The sequence below is a fragment of the Crotalus tigris genome, unplaced genomic scaffold (genome assembly GCF_016545835.1).
Source record: "Crotalus tigris isolate CLP2741 ecotype Arizona unplaced genomic scaffold, ASM1654583v1 scf7180000020074.1721668, whole genome shotgun sequence".
NCBI lineage: Eukaryota > Metazoa > Chordata > Lepidosauria > Squamata > Viperidae > Crotalus > Crotalus tigris.
This window is the reverse complement of record NW_024097846.1, coordinates 863,142-879,207: the sequence shown is the minus strand read 5'-3', so window position 1 is coordinate 879,207 and position 16,066 is coordinate 863,142. Positions and strand designations below refer to the sequence as shown.

Sequence of the window (16,066 nt, the reverse complement as noted above, 5' to 3'; positions counted from 1 at the left end):
TGCAGTCCAAAAGAATATATCCAATATCTTCTGTGACTGGTGCCTCACGTGGTCTTTCTTCAGATGAATTCCATGAAACGTCCATGTCTTATCATGAGGTATAGTTGTTTGAAAGGAGCTCTAGAAAAAAATCCAGGTTTTCTCCATGACTCCTTGTTTTCTTGACTGTCCATGGTATTCTTAGGAGTCTTCCCCAACAGCAAAGTTCAGAGGTCAATATTCTTCCATTCCTGCATCTTCAGCCTTTGCTTCCACAGAGTGCTATAAGGAAGAACATGGCTTGCACAATTCTGTTCTTGGTAGAATTGACACATCATGGCATTTGAATATCTTTTCCGTGGCCTTCATGGCTGTTTTACCAAATTCTTATCTGTGGTGTATTTCTTGACTGCTTTTTCCTTTATTCTTGATGGTTGATCCTAAATGGCAGAAATTGTTCAGTATCTTCATTGTCAATTTTAAGGCTGGCTGTTTTATTTATTGCTATTAGTTTACTCTTCTTTATATTTAATTTTAGCTCCATTTTTTTTCACTATGTGAAAACAAAGATGATTAGAGGTCTGGAGGCTAAAACATATAAGGAACAGTTGCTGGAATTGGGTATGTCTAGTTTAACGAAGAGAAGGACCAGGGGGGACCTGATTGCAGTGTTCCAATATCTCAGGGGCTGCCACAAAGAAGAGGGTGTCAAGCTATTCTCCAAAGCGCCGGAAGGCAGGACAAGAAGCAATGGATGGAAACTAATCAAAGAGAGAAGCAACTTAGAACTAAGGAGAAATTTTCTGACAGTTAGAACAATTAACCAGTGGAACAACCTGCCTCCAGAAGCGGTGAGTGCTCCAACACTGGAAGTTTTTAAGAAGAGACTGGACAGCCATTTGTCTGAAATGGTATAGGGTTTCCTGCCTGAACAGGGGGTTGGACTAGATGACCTCTAAGGTCCCTTCCAACTTTATTATTATTATTTGACTTTTAATACTAGGGCTTGTAGATTATTTGCATTTTCAGCTATCAGGATAATGTACTCAGCATAGTACAAGTTATTGATATTTCTTTCTCCAAGTTTCAAACCGCGCACATCTTCTTCCAATCCAACCTCCTTTAAACTCAGCATACAGGCGGTCCCTGACTTACAACAGTTCATTTAGTGGCTATTCAAAGTTACAACGGCATTGAAAAAAGTGACTTATGACCATTTTTCTCACTTACAACCGCTGCATCATCCCCATGGTCACGTGATCAAAATTCATATGTTTGGCAACTAGTGTGTATTTATGATCATTGCAGTGTCCTGGGGTCATGTGATCCCTTTTGTGAGCTTCTGACAAGCAAAGTCAATGGGGAAATCCAGATTCACTTAACTGTGTTATTAACTTAACAAATGAAATGATTCACTTAACAACTATGGCAAGAAAAAGTTGTAAAATGGGGCAAAACTCACCTAACAAATGTTTCACTTAGCAACATAAATTTTGGGCTCAATTGTGGTCATAACTCGAGGACTACTTGTATAAGGGAGAATATGCAGTCTTGTCAAACTCCTTTGTCAACCTGGAGCTAGTCTATTTCTTGTCCATATATATTATGTCTACACTGGGGCTTCCTGATCTGTGATTGACAGGGTAGCCAAGGTGGTTATGTAGATGCGAATCACCCATGAGACAGACTTCAAGTGCTTGATCAATTGAGAATGTATTTGTTATGAGATTTTGAGATCTTTTGCTCTATGAGAATTTAGCAGTGTCTTGCTCAATTGTGCTGACAAAAATTCTTTGCTCCAAAACAGCTCATTTGAGATCTGTTGAGGAGTACTATAGGAAGTTAAAATGCTCTCATATTATTTGTCTTTATTTTTTTCATTTTGATGCCAAAATTCTATTACGGTACTTATTTTGTGCAGTCCTACACAGAATCCAAAGGGGCTTTGCTGATTGTTTACAACTGATTATGTAAAGTTATTAATGGATAAAGAACTTATTTTACTTGTTGTAACATGTCATCTGTATTTGCATAACTATCTTGTCTTCCCTTCCCCCAGCCAGCCTCAATTTAAATCCTACATTAGTCACTGTATGCATCTTATGAAGTGAGCTGTAGCTCAGAAGAGCTTATGCCTTTTAATAAAATGTGTTAGGCTGAAAACATGCTACCAAACTGTTTCTGATTTTTGGCAACGGTAGATTAATATAGCTCTCTTCCTACATTTATCTACATGTATTTGCAGGCATCTATCTGGCAAAATGTTTCTCTCAATAGGTTGCTTTGGAAGCAAGTGCAAGACAGGATCAGCTTTTTAAAAAGAATTAAACCTACTATTCATATGACACTAGATCAGTGTTGCAGACCAGCACTCTAGCAAAAGCCTTATGGAATGTGTTATCCCAGCAAAACATGAGAGTGTTTGCAGGACAATAAACTCTGAAAGTAGTATGGCACCAAAATTACATAGGAGGAATTGATAGGCAGTCTCTCTGCTGGGAAGCAAAACACCCACAAGCACAGGTTAAACATACTGATTAAACATACTAATTTGGAGACAGCATCATTTCATCATTTGAGTTGTGTGCAACTGACAAAGAGTCAGTTTAATTTGTAAGTATTCAGTCACGTGTATCTAATTACTTTTTTCTTTTTCTTCCTTATTTCTCTCTCCATTAGGTTTATAGCTAAGCCGTGTGCCTTAGGCTTAAAAGTCCAAGCCAATGGACCACAGAAGGCTCAGCCTAATGCTATTCTTGAAAAAGTCTTCACAGCAATCACAAAGGTACAATATGTTCCTAAAATCCTTTTATTTACTTTGCTATTACTTAAGAATGGATCTGAGAGATTGGATAGATTTAATACTAAATTTCTGAGCAAAACAAGGTCAAGTATGTTAAAACACAAGTATATTTGTGAGATAAGTGGATGCATGGAAACAGTTGATCCTGGGGACTGAAAGTCAGGGTAATAGTCATTTTATGAACAATTGTCATGGAGTTAAACAGGTTTATGTTTAAAAACCCACCATAAAATATTCATAACATTCAGTTCTACCAATAGCATTCAGGCAGTGGCAGCGCGCTCCAGGGGTGAAAAGGAGCAAGGCCCCTTTAAGGAAAAGTTGGAAGAGACAGGATCAGAAAAAGAAGAGAGGCAAGGTTGTAGTGCAGGAATACAAGCTAATATGAGGGCTAATCCACATGGAGCTCTGTTTCCATCTGTCCTATTTGCCATCCTTCACTCCCTAGAGATTAAAATGGATGATCTGAAACTTGAACTGGTCATGAACAAGTGTATATCAGAGGTGGTGGTCCTTTGAGAGCTTTATGCAACGAAATTTCATTTTGATGTATGCCGATTGGTATATGATCAAAGTGACAATAAAGTTTATTATTATTGTTGTTGTTGTTGTTACCACTGGGCCAGCTCTACCACATATTTATTGGCAATTTCAAACTTTCATGACATATTTTTTATAGCGATAAATCACTTATCACTTTTTTTTAGTTATAAATAATACCTGGTGTCAGAAGAACTGTTCACCTATGAACCACACAATTTATAAAGCAAGAAATGGAAAAGAATGCATATGTGGACCCAGCTCATAATTGTTTTTCTTGCTGATGCTTGCTAGTCTCTTTCATGCCCTGCCCTGCCTACCAGTACATATTTGCCCTAAGATGACTTACTGTCAGCCCTTCAAGGTAGTCCAGACAAGAAACCAAAAACCCTGAGTACTAAACTACCTTTATTCCAAGGTTACAATAACAGAATCTTATAAGTCTGAAAGCATTTTGCCCCTTCCTTTACTTTCCAAAGGATTAGGAAGGGTTCCATCTTTATCCCATTCTTCCTTTGGACTCTGATTCCTCTTCCCCAATGATTTTGCTTGTCAGAATCCAGCTGTGAAGATTGCAAATGGCAATCACATAAGTGCTGGAATGCTGCAATGTCCAAAATTTTGAAGACCAGTTGTAAATCTCCTTTTTCAGTTACCATGGTAGCTTTAGATGGTCACTGAAAGAGAGATCAATAAGCGAGGTCTACCTTTATTATTAATGTGTTTTTATTCTCTGGAAAAGGAATTTGTAGAATTGTAAATCTTCCATGAAAAAATAAATTTGTATTTTGTGATCATTTTGTGAGATGGGTTCCCTGAAGCAGTAAAGGGTAAAAACAAAACAAAACTAAAAGTACAGTACATGAGTGAGGCAAAAATAAAGTAGTGTGAGTAGCCATTCCCATCCTGGACCTATCCAGATAATTCAATTTACCAGTCCCAGAATTTCAAGCCAGTAGGCTTAGTGGAAAATGAGTGAGTTTAAAAACAATGTAACAGAAAACAGAAGGCAAAAAAAGATTGAGCTGTATTTCATTATAAGTGGAGCAAATAAGACATCAAAATCAGCATATAGTTGAAAGTGTGATTTAATAGAGTACAGTATTCACTATTCCCAATTATTTTATTAAAATTTAAAGACCACCCAACTCCAAACAACTTTGCACCTTATATTTTAAATTAAAGTATGGTAAAAACAGAAAAAATGTCCATGAAATCAAATTGTGCATTATGGTGGTAATTTATGTCATTGGCATGATGATATTTTATGTAAAATGCAGAAATCTGGAGGCATTAAGAATTTTTAATTACTTTTGTCCAGGTCATATACAGTAGTTTGATAACAACATGAACTACAGACCAATAACAACTGAAGATGATTCTGACAATTATTTAACTTGCATAAACTGTTTTATATTCTGGATAACAAGCTGGCATTTCAAAGGGCATTTTCTTTTTCATATGGAGATCTGAAACTTATGCTTAGTTTTAGTAAAGAGTATTAACTGGAATTTAGTTGAAGTTTCATCAAAAGAGTAACTTTTTGACTCTTTTCTTTTTAAATTTTGAAAGCATCCAGATGAGAAGAGGCTGGAAGGGCTATCCAAACAGCTAGACTGGGATGTGCGCAATATTCAGCGTTGGTTTCGACAGAGACGCAACCAGGAAAAACCAAGCATTCTTAGGAAGTTCTGTGAAAGCCTGTAAGGAATACTTTTCATCCACTTTGTTTCTATTTTTCCTCACTCAAGTCTTGATGGAAGAGAAGTCTCGTGGATTTTGGGGGAAATCACCGCAATACTGTATGTTGTTTGCTAAAACATAAACTCTTTTCCCTCTTTTCAAATTGACTTTCGTTCAATTTTATTGGCACACAGTTTCTTTGGAAATACAGAAGTAAATTACAGCTCTCTAAAGAAATTGGAATCCAATAGAATAAGGATTTTTTCCCCCACATTTAAACACGAAATCAACTATTCTTGAGAAATTGCTCTAAAACTAAAAAGTTGTCTTCAGTCTTTCTTAGCAAACCTTCTGTGATCGAGTAGTGTGGCTGCTATGATTTTAGAGTCCGTAGAGTCAATGCAGCCAAATTTTCTGGTGTTTTTTTTTTTTTAAATTCACTTCATTGTTTTAGATTTAGAGGCTTTAAGGGGCAGAAAATCAAGACCCTGTCAAAACCTAAACTTCTCTTCAGAGTCAGACTGCTCTCAGTCTCTACTGCCAGGAAGATGTTAACTCACTTCCTCTAGTAACAAGGCAGGACTTAATATTTATTCCTTTCTTGTTGAGGAAAAGCTCTCCATTCTATCTTATGCTCTGCATCTGTAGAAAGTGGCCACTTCCTACTGGATTCATGTATTTAGAGAGGAAGGATGATGACTCTGACAGATATGCAGGCACCATTGCCTTGGCAAAAGAAGCATTTTTTAAAAAAATTCAGAATGAGATACTGTTGGATGCAGCTCAGGCAGATGCCCCCCTGATTCACTGACCTATAAAAAGAAGTACAGTGCAATCAGACTTGGAAGAATCTCTTACAGACTCTCTCAATAAAAAAATGTGTTTAGCCTTCATTCCTGGACTGAGTTTCATTTGGTTTGCCAGATCTGTTAGCTAAAGACTATTTGATAGATCCCAGCTAAGGTGTATTTCAACATATTCAATCAAAAGTATCTTGAGGCAGAGATTTTAGAGAGGAGGGTAATTTAATAAAACTAGTACATGCCATTGATACTTTTCTTACTGTATGAAAAGGCTTTTATATTTTTATCCTGCTTTTGGGAAGAGAGCTTCATCCTTGCCTACCTTATTTCAGTAGCATCAGGCATAGCTTGTTGATCTGGTTTAGTTTCAAAACATGAGTTGAATTTTCAGTCAGATTTGAGTCAGTGCACTCAAGGAAAAAAATCTGGGCAGAAGATGTATTTAAAATTTATTTTGAACTGTAAACTAACAAATACGTGTCTATTGGTGTTTTCAAATATTCAAAGTACTACACAATCTTAAGTATCCTAGTCCACATATAACAGCCTTCTAAGGTATAAATTGTACATTATAATGCTATAATACCTAAAATGATAAATGAATGTTTGAAACAAATGCACCTATAAATCAAACAAGTTGATTGCCAGAACAGCACAAGTTGCATCAGATAATTTCATTCTAGGCTGCATGACCCTGTGGCATAATAATAAAATCTTCTTCATAAAATGTGCAGGAACATAACTTTGGTGCAAGCTACAGAAATTCCAGATTGTTCCTTAATTATTCAGTATGTCTTTAGTTTGCCCTGCCAGAAAAAGGCTACTTTTTCATTTGAATATTCTTGTTAGTTCAAGGGGTTTATAATATTCATGTCTTCTCTGCCTGCTTCTTGATCAGGAACCTGAAAGAAAACAGAAGAAAGCTGAAAATCTTATTTATATGTAGCAATTTATAATCAACAGTAATTGTCCAAACATGTAATTCTTTCACAGGTCTGTGAGAACTTTAAACCCAATCATTTTTGTCCCATGTCTGTAAAGGAAATTAACTTTCATTAACACAGGCCAAACAATCAGTTACTCACATACAACTGTAAGAAAAACAAAAACAGAAGATAGAGAAGATGGTTTTCTTTCTATCTCTCTCTGTTGCTGTTTTTTCCATTATCATTATCTTGGCATTAGCTTGCCTTGCCAATGTTGATGGGATGTAGTTTTCTCCTTGGTAGTTCCTTGATTAGGGTATCATTTTCTTCTTAATTGTCTGGTATTAATCTCTGCTCGAGATTTTTGTTTTGGTCTTTTCGTTTCTGTAGATTTTTATTGTCTTTATTGAATAATATGTAAATGTGGCTTATCACCGTGTGTCTGTTGATGGTTAATTTTCCTAAATGTCAAGCCATCAGGAATTCCCTAGCATTTTTGGATTTATCTTGGTCTAGGATGCTCACAGTTTTCCACTTGGAAAGCTGATCTTTTTTTGTTTTTCCTTGAAGATGTGTCTTGGATGAGAAGTGAAATGTTTTCAAGGAAAAGCAAAGAAAGTCCAGTTGCCTTTTTAAAAAAGCACCTTTGGGACAACCATGACCTGGATGACTGATAATCTCCATAGACAGCCTGAAATGTGTTCTGAAATCAAGGAGTTTTTAACCGTGTTTTCTGACTGCTAGTTGTGCTCAGCTAATCTTCTGCCTGTCTGTCCTGCATAGTAGCTATTACACTTTATTATATTCAAGGACAAAAGATAATAGCAAACAAAGAATGAAAGCCAAAACAGAATCTCTGAAAGAAACTTGCCTGAATGTGTTCTCTCTAACAGGAGTATGCAGAAAAATAGTCCAAACCCAGTCCAGAATTCCAAAAGCCAAGGAGGGTTGTCAGTCATTCAAGATGTTGAAACTTTGCAAGCAGAATCCACACACCAATATTATACAACAATTGGAGGCCAGAGGATTACTTTCAAAAGGAATCATAGATCAGGACTACCTCTTAAATCAGACTGCAGAAGACAGCTATCTCTGTTCGAGAGATTTATTCCCCTGCTTACAGTGTGCCTATTATTTCCTGTTGCAAGTAATTTGAATTACATTTGGACACACTTTTCCTCTGCCTTTTTTGAAAAAAAAAACTTGACTATAAGATTCTGCCTCTGCTAGTACTCTCAAGCAGAGCTCTTGAAATTGGCATTGTTTTAACAAGAACTTTTATAGAGAGACAGTGAAAGCAGAAAGGCAAAGCAAGATCTAAAGAATTCCCACGCAAAATGTTACATTAAAACTTCCCTTCGCAAACCCCTCCCCAGCGCCCAACTGTCCAGTTCGTTTCCAGCCAATCCACAGGTGTGAAGTTGTTATGGGAACCTGAGCAATAAGGGATGGTTCGCATGTGTAGCATCTTCTTCACAACGGAGTGGAGATAAGGCAGATGGCTTCTGGCACATTCCTTCCCCTTTTCACACTCAAAGAGATAATCAAAGATGGACAGAACAAAGTAAAGGAAATGCATCTGTGAGCCCCCTCCCAACAGAATGAAACCTCCCCCCACCCTTCAGAATGGCAGAGCCCCGAAAATATGAATTGGAGGGATCCTGACAATGACTGTGGGTTGCCTGTTTCTAAAGCAACATTTTCTAGGCTCTAAGTTTATAAAGCAAAGTCATTGCTTCCTATAGGCTTACTATGTAATAGATATGTCAGATGGGACATATACTGGCCCTGTTATAGGAAGAGCTATTGAAGATGTAGTTATTCTTAGTAAGAAGAAACTGGGAAGGTTCTAATTGGAGGCAAAGAACATTTGGGCTTGGGACTGAAGGGAGAAAAGAATGCACAGGGACAGTTCAATTTAAGGAAGAGATTTGTCCACCTTCTCCTGATGAAATGTTCATAAAAAGTGGTTACTGTGGAAGGACTGTGATTAGTTCTTGTTTGGTGACATGTATAGAGTTTATTCTATCCATTCAGTTTTGACAAAACTCCCTAATAGTGATTGGAAGGGAATGGCAATACGTCATGTATGACATGGAGTAATTCTGAATCTGACTGATCTGCTCATTTAATTCAAACTACTAAGCCACCATGTTATCTGCTCAAATTATCAATTTTTGTATCATAATAATATAATTTTGATTCAGAAAGAAAGCAGGAGATGCAGAGATTTTGTTTCATAATATTCTCAGAAGCCATAAGCAATTATATCAGGGTGGGAAATTAGAAGGCCCAGAAAGTTATTTGTTAAGGATAGCAATCATCTTACTACTACAGGGCTGGGAATCCTTAGGTAATTCCTGAGGTGTAGCAGCAGTGTGATGGAATATGAGAAAGATTTTGATACTAAGTCAAGAGATATGCCAAGGGAATGGTCAGATAAGAGACATCATAGCTTGCAAGTGGATAGTGAGCAGGGCAAGAGGCTCAGAAGAGACCCTTCCTAGTTTCCTGGCTGTAAAGGAGACTTGGGAGACAATTATACTTTCAGCTTTGCAAGATTGATATTGACCTCACAGGATAAACTGGATAGGAGTCACAATCAAACAAACTAATTCTACTTTACTGTAAAGCTATGTTAACAGAATCAGAACCTCTCATTCTAAAGAAAGCTTCTCTGCCATCTGCAGCCAATCTCCTTACCACATAAGTATATATGAGTTAAATGACCTACAGGAAAAAAACGATGGGAAAATCCTAACACAGCACAGAGAGGAGAAAATTATTGCTTTCTCTCTTGCTAAATGTTTAAGCAAATGGAAAAGCCTGACGTGCTCTATTATACTTTGGCCACTATTTGAACATTTTTCAATAATTAACTTGTGCTACATTTGGCCTAAGAATCCATTTTCCTCCATGATACTGATTATAGTCCTAGAGAAACTACTTAATTCTTTGAAAAACAGGTTATGCTCATAAAGTCACATCTGTATAAGTTGCTAAAGCAACATTAATGCAGAGAGGCTGAGGACTGGGTTTGTAGCTGTTGTGAGGAGCTGTTAGCAGGGAGCACACACTAAAAGAAGTAAACCAAGAATAAACTTCCTTTCACACATGTCTATTTGCCATAACTGTATTTTGAGAATTGCCCACAACAGTTGGTTGAAGTTGAAGAACTACTGCTACAATAGCAGCTTATTACAGGGAAGCTGCACTTTTTATTTGGCAATATAGAAATGCTTCTTTTGTCTTCTGGAAGCTCTTACTGAAACATTACAAGTGAAATGCTCTAATCTGAGGATGATGGAGTTGTGGCAAAGGACATCCTAGCCAGCAGTTTCCTTGCATATTTTCTGCAAGAAAAAGATTCAGCAGAATCTTTCCTAGAACAGTAATTTAAATTTTTATGAAACTTGAATTGTTCTCTTCTGAATGCTGACAGCCATTCAACAAAAGAATGGTACAACAGTGAACAAAATTCAAAGCTACTTGCACTCTTACTTAGTCAGTGTATGTCTTTGTGTTTGGTCTACCTGTCCAATCAGTTTGTATTTATGGAATTTAGCATAGGAAAAAGGGGGGGAGGGTAGTAAATTATGCTCAGATGTTCTCAAAGCTGTGTAGGAAACATGCATATTAGGGAAGGATTTGTTTCAAGTAATGCTTTGAACATTAAATATTGAGAATCTTTATCACAGTTTAGCCAAATATAAAGCTAGAAAATCAAATAGACATGCAATGAAAATGTCCAACTGCATTGTGTGTATTGCTTTAAATACTTGAATTAGAATCATCCCTCTGCAGTAATATTTCTCATGTTCTGTCAAAAAGGTTTGTCATGTACTTTAATCTGAAAATTCAGATTTTATATATCTAGCAGGTTATCAGAATATTAAGGAATTTTAATTTCTGATGATGAAAAAAAAGAACTCATCTCTTTTAAATATACTATTGAGGAGTAAAGTAGTGCTAGTAATAAAAGCTGTGCTATAGCAAAGAAAGAAGAATATCAGAGTAAGTTATATTGCATAGTTTCTCCTCATATAAGTTACTTATTGTAAGGTCTAAATAAATTTTTCAGGAATTAAAGTTATGGATCTTTTGCTTGATCTATTGAGTTTGCCCTTGTTCCCTAATTCCTCTTGATCAATCTTAAATTATCTTAATCTTATTGTTTACAAAAAAGATGTTCAAGAGCTGGCAGATAAGAATGGTTTGTTTCTTTTCCCAGAGAAATAAAGATATAATTATAGAATTAATTGATTGCTCAAGATGAACGCATTCAAAAATACTTATTAACTGTACTTACTCACACAGAGATAGTCTTACTTAAAGTCTTAAGTAGACCTTAAGAGGAAATAATGTCTTATCTTTTGCAGATCTCTGCTATGCCCCACTATTATTCCAGATTGTCAGTAAAAGTGTTGAAAGAGCAGGGATTAAACTCATCTCTAAATTTCAGGATTTATTGGTATGGTTCTTTTAAGTAGAGCAATGGTTCTCAACCTGTGAGATGCAGGCCTCTGGGGCACCACAATGTTGTCACAGAGGGTCTGTGAAGGCTTCAAGAAATGTTATGAGGTAAATCTTGAGGTAAATCTTGATGATCCATGGCCATGGCCCATGGCCACAAAAGGTATTTAAAGGGGTCTGTTGTGAAGAAAGGGTTGAGAATCATTGAAGTAGAGAATTTCTCCATATTTCCAATAGATAAAATGGCCTTGGGCTAACAGACTACACATACAGTACACAGTTCTACAGAGACAATCCCAACCAGAGTTTTTAAAGTTTCGCGTCCTTGTTTCACTCTCCCTGATCTCTCAGTATTTTCACTTCTGTGGTAAATAAGCAGAATCAAGCCATATATATATGAATAAAAGAATAAAACACGATCACCGGGAGGGTTAAAGTAAGAATACTTTACTAAAAATATACTATACTTATACTAAAAAGTTGCCAAGCTTTCGCTGGGGGAACTCCCTAGCATCGTCAGGGCTAAAAGGCCATTGCAATAAATGTGGTTTAAGTAGGTTCAAGTAACGTTTGCGCACGGCTCCTAGACCATGTTACTGGCCCTAATTGGCCAGCTGATAACCAAGATGTGTCTATAACATTATGTTCTTTTCTTTGGATGCCCCTCCCTATCCCTCCACTGTTGGTCCTTGGAGGCGCCGGTAACCTTACATCCCCTCCTCTTCCGATAATACCAACGCCTGCCGTATCGGGGGGAGGATTCGATCTGATGTTTTCTTGTGTCTTATAATGGGGATAGGGTTCCACTAACTGTGGGTTAATATCCCTTCCCAATTGTATACCTCTCTCCTCCTTTGTCGTGTCAACAGCTCTTATCTGAGTATGGTATGCCTAAGCAATCATGTCTTTATTCTCCATCCCAGTCTTCCTTACATCCGGTCCCTCCCGTTGTTTGGCACTCAAACCGCTCTCATTACTCCTCCCCTTACTGATCGAGCGGGTTGTCATTCTATGCTTTCTCTCCCCTCTCCATGTGGGACGCTCCTCCTCGTTGCTATGGGCAACCGTACACTCCGAGATTTTAACATTAAGTCTTTTAGGTGTTCCGACTCCACTGATATCGCTTCCTCCCTCCTGGGGGGGGTGTGAGCCTCACATGGGGTTGTTGGGCGGTGCGTAGATCGTCCGTATCGGGCGCCCCCTCCCTTTCTTTCTCCGTGCACGGGGAGTCCGCAGCCTCTATTCCAGCGTCCACATGTTGGGGTGGGAGACTCTCTCGCCGCACGATCCGGCACCAGTCACCTGGCAAGGGGGTGTTGATGGTATAGTTATTTACGTCCGTATGTAGGCGTTCCCGACGGTGGGGGGATGCGGCTTCCTGTCCATAACGCCGCAAGTGTTGGTATGATCGCTTGCGATGTAATGAGTGATAATTTGAGTCCCATTTCCGCGGCGCTTGTTGCGCTGGATGCAAGTCAATGCGACAATTAATTGAGCTGTCATTCGAGAACCAGGCCTCTTTCAGTAGCCGGCCTCCCTTCATGGCATCACTAGCTACAATACAGGTATTAGCAAAGTCAAATTGGTGGCCCTCCTGCGCCATATGCATCCAAAGTTGTGAATGCTGCTCGCCCCGTTTTATAGCCAATTGGTGTTCATGGAGACGGGTCTTCAGGCGTTTGGCTGTTTCCCCCACATAGTTGCCTTGGCAATTCCTGCAATTGATCTTATAGACAACAGATGATTTCTCCATAGGAAGTAGGGGGTCTTTTGGGCGCATGACTTTAGACCGTAGAGTTTGATTTGGCTTGTGAGCCACCTCTATTCCATGGGGGGCCAGCAATCTGGCTGTGGCCTCTGAGATATTGTTAATGTATGGGAGGGAGATGCGTGTTCCCTGTAAGGAGGGTTCTTCTCTACGTTGGTTGGCCCGAAGATGGGTTGTTACACTATGCCGTCTGATGAATCTTAATGGTAACCGTTATAACGGCATATCGAAAGAGGTGTCTCCTCTCTTCATTCCTATACTCATCTGTACTGCAGTGGGAATCAACGTTCTTAAATAACGTTTTAATGCAGCTGATTTTATGGGAAACTGGATGATTACTCTGATAATGGAGGATCCTGTCCATGTGAGTTGGTTTGCGGAACACTTTTTTGTATGTAAGGATCCATCCAATTGGCGATGGATAGATACATCCAAGAAGGCAAGGGTGTTATGTTTTTCCTCCTCCACAGTAAATTTTATATCAGAGTAGATGGAATTCAATATTCCCATAAATGCAGCTACATGTTGTCTTTTGACAACAGCGAACGTGTCGTCCATGTACCTCACCCAAAACTTGGGTTGGTATAAAGCCATAGCCTTATGTTCAAGTTGCTGGAGGACCACCTCAGCCACAATACTAGAGATGGGGGAGCCCATCGGAGTTCCCTTGATCTGTTCATAGATGGAGCCCTGAAATGTAAAATGGGTTTGGAGGCATATTTCTATAAATTTCACGAGGTCCTCTGTCTGCAGGGAGTCCTGATGGTGCCCTCCTCCCATGCACGTCAACCGTTCTCTCAGGACTGAGATGGCTAAGTCCTGGGGAATGGAGGTGAAGAGGGAGGTGACGTCGAACGACACCATTGTCTCGTCATCCTCCACTCTGAGAGTCTTGATTCTAGTTAAAAACTCTTCCGCAGACCTGACCATCGTGCTGCTCCCATCTACAAGATGGTTGATACGGGTACTAAGCCATTTGGCTAGTCCCGAGATGGGGGTGCCCCTGAACGATACAATGGGGTGAAGGGGGATACCTCCCTTGTGAATTTTTGGTAGTCCGTAAAAACGGGTGAGAGCCGTATCACAAGGGTGTATCCTCCTCAAGATGTCATTCCCCATCTTCTTACTGCATATGCCATTATAACGGTTACCCATTAAGATTCATCAGACGGCATAGTGTAACAACCCATCTTTGGGCCAACCAACATAGAGAAGAACCCTCCTTACAGAGAACACGCATCTCCCTCCCATACATTAACAATATCTCAGAGGCCACGGCCAGATTGCTGGCCCCCCATGGAATAGAGGTGGCTCACAAGCCAAATCAAACTCTACAGTCTAAAGTCATGCGCCCAAAAGACCCCCTACCTCCTATGGAGAAATCATTGTAAGATCAATTGTAGGAATTGCCAAGGCAACTATGTGAGGGAAACAGCCAAACGCCTGAAGACTCGTCTCCATGAACACCAATTGGCTATAAAACGGGGCGAGCAGCATTCACAACTTTGGATGCATATGGCGCAGGAGGGCCACCAATTTGACTTTGCTAATACCTGTATCGTAGCTAGTGATGCCATGAAGGGAGGCCGGCTACTGAAAGAGGCCTGGTTCTCGAATGACAGCTCAATTAATCGTCGCATTGACTTGCATCCAGCGCAACAAGCGCTGCGGAAATTGGACTCAAATTATCACTCATTACATCGCAAGCGATCATACCAACACTTGCGGCGTTATGGACAGGAAGCCGCATCCCCCCACCGTCGGGAATACCTACATACGGACGTAAATAACTATACCATCAACACCCCCTTGCCAGGTGACTGGTGCCGGATCGTGCGGCGAGAGAGTCTCCCACCCCAACATGTGGATGCTGGAATAGAGGCTGCGGACTCCCCGTGCACGGAGAAAGAAAGGGAGGGGGCGCCCAATACGGACGATCTACGCACCGCCCAACAACCCCATGTGAGGCTCACACACCCCCCCCCAGGAGGGAGGAAGTGATATCAGTGGAGCCAGAACACCTAAAAGATTTAATGTTAAAATCTCGGAGTGTACGGTTGCCCATAGCAACGAGGAGGAGCGTCCCACATGGAGAGGGGAGAGAAAGCATAGAATGACAACCCGCTCGATCAGTAAGGGGAGGAGTAATGAGAGCGGTTTGAGTGCCAAACAACGGGAGGGACCGGATGTAAGGAAGACTGGGATGGAGAATAAAGACATGATTGCTTAGGCATACCATACTCAGATAAGAGCTGTTGACACGACAAAGGAGGAGAGAGGTATACAATTGGGAAGGGATATTAACCCACAGTTAGTGGAACCCTATCCCCATCATAAGACACAAGAAAACATCAGATCGAATCCTCCCCCCGATACGGCAGGCGTTGGTATTATCGGAAGAGGAGGGGATGTAAGGTTACTAACGCCTCCAAAGACCAACAGTGGAGAGATAGGGAAGGGCATCCGAAGAAAAGAACATAATGTTATAGACACATCTTGGTTATCAGCTGGCCAATTAGGGCCAGTAACACGGTCTAGGAGCCGTGCGCAAACGTTACTTGAACCTACTTAAACCACCTTTATTGCAATGGCCTTTTAGCCCTGACGATGCTGGGGAGTTCCCCCAGCGAAAGCTTGGCAACTTTTTAGTATAAGTATAGTATATTTTTAGTAAAGTATTCTTACTTTAACCCTCCCGGTGATCGTGTTTTATTCTTTTATTCATAATTATGCCCAGGAGTCGCATTTTTACTATATATATATATATTGTGGCTGTTGTTTATTCACTTTCTCTGATATCTTTTTTAGATTGGTCATGTAATGCTTTTCCTTGCCAGCATTCTATTCCTGTTTTTATTACTTTACTCTGATATTCATATTTTGCTTTGTGTGCATTCAGTAAGTTCCAATTTTTAACTTGCATCAATGCTTGTTCATAGCTGTCTTTTACATAATCAGCAAATGCATGCTTTTCTTCTTCAACAGTTTGTTTGCTTGAAGTTAATCTCTTCCCCTATATCCATCTATCAGTATCATTATGGGGATGTAATACATAGTGAATTTTCTTGTTTTTTTGGTCCAAACTCTCCAG

The 16,066-nt window shown here is 39.5% G+C and overlaps 1 protein-coding gene and 1 long non-coding RNA gene across 5 annotated transcripts in view; one reads left to right on the top strand and one right to left on the bottom strand.

The window, feature by feature from the left end:
* CERS6 (ceramide synthase 6) overlaps positions 1–16,066 on the top strand; it is a 119,478-nt gene that overhangs the window by 49,475 nt on the left and 53,937 nt on the right. For all 3 annotated transcript variants that reach the window (XM_039365444.1, XM_039365447.1, XM_039365445.1), the window contains exons 2-3: positions 2,659–2,764; positions 4,895–5,025. In XM_039365444.1, the coding sequence (XP_039221378.1) occupies positions 2,659–2,764; positions 4,895–5,025 (237 nt within the window). The remainder of the gene's footprint in view (positions 1–2,658; positions 2,765–4,894; positions 5,026–16,066) is intronic.
* The window catches only part of LOC120318132, a 35,451-nt gene continuing 25,817 nt past the window's right edge, over positions 6,433–16,066 (bottom strand). For both annotated transcript variants that reach the window (XR_005559419.1, XR_005559420.1), the window contains one exon: positions 6,433–6,710. This is a non-coding gene — a long non-coding RNA (uncharacterized LOC120318132). The remainder of the gene's footprint in view (positions 6,711–16,066) is intronic.